Source organism: Erpetoichthys calabaricus, chromosome 1 (assembly GCF_900747795.2).
Source record: "Erpetoichthys calabaricus chromosome 1, fErpCal1.3, whole genome shotgun sequence".
Taxonomy (NCBI): Eukaryota; Metazoa; Chordata; class Cladistia; order Polypteriformes; family Polypteridae; genus Erpetoichthys; species Erpetoichthys calabaricus.
In genome coordinates this window covers 326,339,040-326,347,510 of record NC_041394.2, presented here as the reverse complement: position 1 = coordinate 326,347,510, position 8,471 = coordinate 326,339,040, and the positions used below count along the sequence as shown (strand labels likewise).

The 8,471-nt window shown below is 40.2% G+C and overlaps 1 protein-coding gene across 1 annotated transcript in view; it reads right to left on the bottom strand.

Annotated features, from left to right (window-relative positions):
• LOC114663036 (tetraspanin-8-like) overlaps window positions 1–8,471 on the bottom strand; it is a 36,192-nt gene continuing 27,721 nt past the window's right edge. Inside the window, exon 8 of the mRNA XM_051927466.1 lies at window positions 1–73. Within this exon, the coding sequence (XP_051783426.1) occupies window positions 11–73 (63 nt within the window). The 3' untranslated portion in view covers window positions 1–10. The remainder of the gene's footprint in view (window positions 74–8,471) is intronic.

The following is an 8,471-nucleotide window of genomic DNA, read 5'->3' as shown; positions in this document are numbered from 1 at the left end:
TCAAATTTATTTATCTATTCTTTTTACTGAAAATTTGACAGTAGAGTGACAGTGAAAAGGCCAGTCCAATGATCTGTGGGAGAAAGCAAAATAAGTGTTAAAATGTTCATTGTGCCTTAGTATCATCAAAAAAGACCCCAAATCAAACAACAGGAATGCGAGTGACTGGACTAACTTCTGGTAAAGCCACTTTGAAATAAGGGAGTCAAGCTTCACTCTTGTGTGTGTGCTGGGTGGGATCTCGTTATGAATGTACTGTACAAATATTTTCTGTGCAACCTGACATTACATTTCTCTGCCATGTGGGGTAACAACTTCATCAAGGTTTCACTCCATACCCATACTGTCCAAATTCTCAGAGTTACTTTTTTTATTAATCCAAATATTTTCATGCAAATTATCTTGTGCAATTTTGGCCCAAAGTAAGTTTTCCATTTGTTGATGCAGATTATATATTTTTCTTTCTGATAGTTATGTTGCCATTCATCATTTTCGGCAATACCATTTTATGTGTTTTTTTTTACGAATTATTATAAGGCACAAAATATGGGGTTACTCATATAACTAGCCATGCTGTAAACTTAATTTGACCTTATAGGCTGTAATTAAATACAGTTGTAAGAAAAGTTGAACTGTTTAATTGTTCTTGATCTGGCATGATCTTGGCCAATGCGATAAACATAGCCTCTGCTGTGCTTCATACAAGGTGCATGACCATTTTCTTTGTACTCATGCAATCATTCACACTCAGACACACAGGAAACTTTAGACTAACATAACATGACATCTTTTAGGGATACGAAAGAAAACCCCACAAGCATGTAGTAGGTAAGACTCAACCTAGGACACTGGGGCAAGTAAGTGTCACCAGGTCCATGGGCATGAGACGTTACCATAAACACCATGTATGTCATATTATCTTGTATATGTGTGTGTGTGTGTATATATATATATATATATATATATATATATATATATATATATATATATATATATATATATATATATATATATATATGAATGGAAGAGAAGGTCTGTGATACGGTTTGCATATTTGCAGTTGGAGATCCACAAAGGGAGAAAAAACGAATCACGTATCATAAAATAGTTTTATTCCTGAGCTTTCAACCCCTGTCAGGGGTCTTCATCAGAGGATAATGCTTAGACTTACAAGAATCAAAGGCAATATATAGCAACACATTCAGGGGGGGGGGGTGGGTGGAGGTGACTAAGTCCGTATGATCAAAGGGGGGGGGGGGGGTGTATTGTTAAATTAAAGTGCATATGTCCTTCTTAAGTTGGCATATGCTGGGTTTATGTCCAAGTGTCTGTTGATGGCATTTTCATCTGATAGCCAAGACTCGGCCAACTCTCTGGCGCTTTTTGTACTGGTCTTAAATTTTACTTTCACGTTGTCCCAGTTGAATGTGTGTCCTGTCGATTTAGTATGTGCATATATCAAAGATAGTGCGTCCTTTCTTCTGACAGCGTTGCGATGTTCCTGTACACGTGTTGAGATTTTTTTTTGACGTTTGTCCTATGTATACAGCTGAGCAAGAATTGCATGGAATACTATAAACTGCGTTTCGTGTTTCGGCTGTCGATTTCTTGTTTTTAGCATTAAACAGGACCATGCGCAGATTGTTGGTGGGTTTATGTGCTATTTTGATGCCCCACTTGGTCAGGGTGCGTGCCGTGCCTTCTGACACATTATGGTGATACGGGAGTGAATGCCAGGTGGGGTGGGGGTTCTGATTTACGTCGCTTGTATGCTGATTCCTTTGGCGCCTGCTGTGTAGACTCCGATTAATGAATGATTTTGAGTATCCGTTCGAGGTGAAAAGTTGAAACAGATAGTGTCTCTCATTAATTTAAAATTAATGTCAGAAGAAAGTCAGAAGAAAGGACGCACTATCTTTGATATATGCACATACTAAATCGACAGGACACACATTCAACTGGGACAACGTGAAAGTAAAATTTAAGGCCAGAACAAAAAAGCGCCAGAGAGTTGGCCGAGTCTTGGCTATCAGATGAAAATGCCATCAACAGACACTTGGACATAAACCCAGCATATGCCAACTTAAGAAGGACATATGCACTTTCATTTAACGATACCCCCCCCCCCTTTGATCATACGGACTTAGTCACCTCCACCCACCCCCCACTGAATGTGTTGCTATATATCGCCTTTGATTCTTGTAAGTCTAAGCATTATCCTCTGATGAAGACCCCTGACAGGGGTTGAAAGCTCAGGAATAAAAACTATTTTATGATACGTGATTCGTTTTTTTCTCCCTTTGTGGATCTCCAACTGCAAATATATATATATATATATACAGTAATCCCTCCTCCATCGCGGGGGTTGCGTTCCAGAGCCACCCGCGAAATAGGAAAATCCGCGAAGTAGAAACCATATGTTTATATGGTTATTTTTATATTGTCATGCTTGGGTCACAGATTTGCGCAGAAACACAGGAGGTTGTAGAGAGACAGGAACGTTATTCAAACACTGCAAACAAACATTTGTCTCTTTTTCAAAAGTTTAAACTGTGCTCCATGACAGGACAGAGATGACAGTTCAGTCTCACAATTAAAAGAATGCAAACATATCTTCCTTTTCAAAGGAGTGCAAAGCAAGCAGTCAAAAAAAAAATCAATAGAGCTTTTTGGCTTTTAAATATGCGAAGCACCGCCGGTACAAAGCTGTTGAAGGCGGCAGCTCACACCCCCTCTGTCAGGAGCAGGAAGAGAGAGAGAGAGAGCCACAGAAAATCAATACGTGCCCTTTGAGCTTTTAAGTATGCGAAGCTCCGTGCAGCATGTCCTTCAGGAAGCAGCTGCACACAGCCCCCCTGCTCACACCCCCCTACGTCAGCGCAAGAGAGAGAGAGAGAGAGAGAGGAAGAGAGAAAGTAAGTTGGGTAGTTTCTCAGCCATCTGCCAATAGCGTCCCTTGTATGAAATCAACTGGGCAAACCAACTGAGGAAGCATGTACCAGAAATTAAAAGACCTATTGTCCGCAGAAACCCGCGAAGCAGCGAAAAATCCGCGATATATATTTAAATATGCTTACATATAAAATCCGCGATGGAGTGAAGCCGCGAAAGGCGAAGCGCGATATAGCGAGGGATCACTGTATATATATATATATATATATATATATATATATATATATATATATATTATATATACAGTGCATCCAGAAAGTATTCACAGCACATCACTTTTTCCACATTTTGTTATGTTACAGCCATATTCTAAAATGGATTAAATTCATTTTTTTCCTCAGAATTCTACACACAACACCCCATAATGACAATGTGAAAAAGTTTACTTGAGGTTTTTGCAAATTTCTTAAAAATAAAAAAACTGAGAAATCACATGTACATAAGTATTCACAGCCTTTGCTCAATACTTTGTCGATGCACCTTTGGCAGCTTACAGCCTCAAGTCTTGTTGAATATGATGCCACAAGCTTGGCACACCTATCCTTGGCCAGTTTCGCCCATTCCTCTTTGCAGCACCTCTCAAGCTCCATCAGGTTGGATGCGAAGCATCGGTGCACAGCCATTTTAAGATCTCTCCAGAGATGTTCAATCGGATTCAAGTCTGGGCTCTGGCTGGGCCACTCAAGGACATCACAGAGTTGTCCTGAAGCCACTCCTTTGATATCTTGGCTGTGTGCTTAGGGTTGTTGTCCTGCTGAAAGATGAACCGTCGCCCCAGTCTGAGGTCAAGAGCGCTCTGGAGCAGGTTTTCATCCAGGATGTCTCTGTACATTGCTGCAGTCATCTTTCCCTTAATCCTGACTAGTCTCCCAGTCCCTGCCGCTGAAAAACATCCCCACAGCATGATGCTGCCACCACCATACTTCACTGTAGGGATGTTGCCAGGTTTCCTCCAAACGTGATGCCTGGCATTCACACCAAAGAGTTCAATCTTTGTCTCATCAGACCAGAGAATTTTCTTTCTCATGGTCTGAGAGTCCTTCAGGTGCCTTTTGGCAAACTCCAGATGGGCTGCCATATGTCTTTTACTAAGGAGTGGCTTCCGTCTGGCCACTCTACCATTCAGTGGATTGCTGCAGAGATGGTTGTCCTTCTGGAAGGTCCTCCTCTCTCCACAGAGGACCTCTGGAGCTCTGACAGAGTGACCATCGGGTTCTTGGTCACCTCCCTGACTAAGGCCCTTCTCCCCCGATCGCTCAGTTCAGATGGCCAGCCAACTCTAGGAAGAGTCCTGGTGGTTTCGAACTTCTTCCACTTACAGATGATGGAGGCCACTGTGCTCATTGGGACCTTCAAAGCAGCAGAAATTTATCTGTAACCTTCCCCAGATTTGTGCCTCGAAACAATCCTGTCTTGGAGGTCTACAGACAATTCCTTTGACTTCATGCTTGGTTTGTGCTCTCACATGAACTCTCAACTGTGGACCTTATATAGACAGGTGTGTGCCTTTCCAAATCATGTCCAATCAACTGAATTTACCACAGGTGGACTCCAATTAAGCTGCAGAAACATCTCAAGGATGATCAGGGGAAACAGGATGCACCTGAGCTCAATTTTGAGCTTCATGGCAAAGGCTGTGAATACTTATATACATGTGCTTTCTCAATTTTTTTATTTTTAATAAATTTGCAAAAATCTCAAGTAAACTTGTTTCACGTTGTCATTATGGGGTGTTGTGTGTAGAATTCTGAGGAAAAAAATGAATTTAATCCATTTTGGAACAAGGCTGTAACATAACAAAATGTGGAAAAAGTGATGCGCTGTGAATACTCTCTGGATGCATTGTATATATATATAGCATTTTTAATGTAGGTAGATCATTTCGACCTGGTCATTTTAAAAGTAGCTCGCAAGCCGGAAACAGTGTGGGCACCCCTGCTGTACACTGACAGTATAATACTGCATATTCACTTGCCCTCCAGACAGCACAGCTGATAGAAAATAACATTACACCAAGGCAGCTTGTGCACATACAAGAAGTCTCACTTTACCTTGACTGGCTGTGTCTGTGCATGTTTGGTTAAAACATGCTTGTTCTTCACTCAGTGAACTTATATTTAAGCTTCAGCAGAAGTTGGCTCTCATTTATCATGTACAGTATTCTCTCTTTCCCTGTCTGCTGTCTGTGAGGAATTTGTGCCGCTAGGATGCGACAGTTTGTTTGTGGTCATGTGACTGCATGGCTACAACTGATTTGTGAAACGGAGCCATGTGATTATTGTTGCTACGTCTGATTGGTGAAACAGTTATGCAGTAGATCAACTGGCGGATTCTCTCTGGCAAAAATATAGCGTACTGTATCTAATGGAAAAAAAGTAACGATTCGAGTGTTGCCCAATGTAGCAGACTAAGAGTAGCGTTTCTTCTTCACAAATGTACTCCAGTAAAAGTAAAAAGTATGGTGCAGTAAAACTACTCTTAGAAGTACAATTTTTAAATAAAGTTACTCAAGTAAATGTAACTCGTTACTACCCACCTCTGCTCATTAGACCTTAAACTACAAAGGCAGATACAACCAATCATAAAAAAGGTTAATTAACGTAGGTAATTGCTAGTTGTGTTTGTCCTTGGTTCTCTCTTAGAGAATGGCAACAAGGGAACCTCTAAAGAACTCTCTACTAACCTAAAAACAAAAATAATTCGTCGTTAAAAATTAGGAGAAAGGGTACAAGAAATTATCACAAAGGATTGGACTGTGTCTCCACAGTCAGAAATGTTGTTAGGAAATGGAAGACCATAGGAACAGTCCTTGTGAAGGAAAGATGTGGTAAGCCAAGAAAAACGTCTGAAAGGGACAGCCGAAGGCTGGCTAGAATAGTCACAGAACAAACCACAGAGCACCTCCAGAGAGCTACAAGAACTTCTGGCTGCTGATGGTGTCATTGTACATTGTTTCACAGTTCAGCACACTTTGCACCGGGAACAGCTCGATGGAAGGGTGATGCACAAAAAGCCTTTTCTGAGTCACATGAGGTATGCAAAAGCACATCTGGACAAGCCAGAAACAGTTTGGAGAGATGAGACTACGGTAGAGTTACTTGGTCACAACCAGAGGTGTTATTCATGGTGAAAAAACACACAGCATTCTAGGAGAAGAACTTGCTGCCTACTGTAAAATTTGGTGAAGGGGGCTGTGGGGCTGTGTGGCTTGGGTACTGGTACTGGAAACCTTGTTAAAGTTGAAGGCCACATGAATTCCTCTCTGTATCAGCAGACTCTTGACAAGAATGTTCAAGAGTCAGTCACAAAGTTGAAGTTACACCGGGGTTTCAGCATGACAATATTCCTAGGCACTGTTCAAAATCTGCCAAGGAATTCATGCAGAGACACAAGTACAATATTCTAGAATGGCCATCCCAGTTCCCAGACCTGAACATCATTGAAAATGTATAGATTGATTTTGAAGCAGGCCTTCCACGCTTGGAAGCCATCAAACCTGACTGAACTGTAGGCATTTTGTATGGAAAAATGGTCAAAAATACCACCAGCCAGAATTCAGGGACTTGTCAGTGGTTATAGGAGGCATCTACAGACTGTTATTTCAGCAAAAGGAGGATCTACTAAATATTGATGGGATTATTCCTTTGGAGCTCCTAAATTTATGCACCTGTCTATTTTTGTTTAAATGCACATTAAATTAGTTCTGTTGGTCAAATAAAAAATATTTCACTACTGAAATGTTGCTGTTTTCCATAAGGTATAAAATATGTTAAAATGAAGTTGCTGCCTCAAAAGCTTAGAAAGTTATAAATTGCTACAGTATTTATATATATATATATAAATAATAAAAGGCAAAGCCCTCACTGACTCACTCACTCACTGACTGACTGACTGACTGACTGACTGACTGACTGACTCACTCACTCACTCACTCACTCACTCACTCACTCACTCACTCACTCACTCACTCACTCACTCACTCACTCACTCACTCATCACTAATTGTCCAACTTCCCGTGTAGGTGGAAGGCTGAAATTTGGCAGGCTCATTCCTTAAAGCTTACTTACAAAAAGTTAGGCAGGTTTCATTTCGAAATTCTACCCGTAATGGTCATAACTGGAACCTCTTTTTTGTCCATATACTGTAATGGACGAGGCGGAGTCACGTATCGCGTCATCACGCCTCCTACATAATCACGTGAACTGAAAACAAGGAAGAGATTTACAGCACCACTCAAACACGGGAACGAAGGTAAATGACGTTAATTGTTGAGTGTCTTTTAATACTGTGAAAGCATACATATTAACACAGGTGCAATTAAACGTGTGCATTTACGGGGTGATTTCTCAGGCTTAAAAGCTCGCCTTTTATTAAAAAGGTAAATGCAAACTGTTTTCATTCTGAAGGGCACAAACCACATTAGATTTCAGCCGTTAAACGCGCAACAATATCAGTACACCAGATAAATAAGCGCAACATATTATCAGTTGTATTGTATGCTTACAATACATATAGAAATGTGTTAATCGTTAACTAATAGTATGGGATGGTGTTTTTCGACTCGCGCCTTGATTTAAACGATTCCATGTCTTGGTGGGTTTGCGTAGCTTATTGTCAATATCTTTACACCTGTTTTTAAGACTTATTGACTGAAACAGGCTTTCACAAAAAAAGTTAGGGCTTTGCTACAGGATACACCCTCCACAAGTTAAGGAAGTAAAAATAAAGGTATATATTTCTGTTTTATTTAAACCTTTTAAGTTCGTATGCATAGCCCCATTTGGCTGTTTTAGTTTTTTTTTTTCTTTCTTCAGTAATATTTAATCTCCTTAAAGAAAAACAACATATGCATTTTACTTTTTTTGTATCTCTTTAGTAATATTTTAGTGTAAAAGGATACCCAGTATTTAAACCTTTTATGTTACTTTATAAAGTTATTTTACACAATGTTGAAAAATTAATAAGAAAGCTACATATTTTGGCAGCTGCTGCTTTAATTTTCAATGAAATGAAAAAAGCTCTCCAAGAGAAAACCTCAATGAAGAAGAAACAGTTTGCACTATCTAAAAAGGAGAAACCCTCATTTATAAAGGTTTGCTGCAGATGACTTAACTGAAAATAAATGAATAGTTCATATGTGTATAATACATATTTATCTATTTTACTTATGCCTTTATTCCAGCAACTTGCAACATCTGAGGTTCAATTTGTTACATTACTTTTGTTTTTTGCAGCACAGGCAGGTGAAGTGACTCCCTCAGGGTCACACAGTGGTGTCAGTACCAGGATTTGAACTGACAAGCTCCGGGTTTGCTGAAATATTACTGAAGAAAGAAAAAAAAACGAAAACGGGCAAATGGGGCTATGCATACAAATGTCCATCCATCCATTATTCAACCCGCTATATCCTAAATACAGGAGCCAATCCCTGCCAACACAGGGCACAAGGCAGGAAACAAACCCCGGGCAAGGTGCCAGCCCACCGCAGGGCACACACACCCACACACACCCACACACC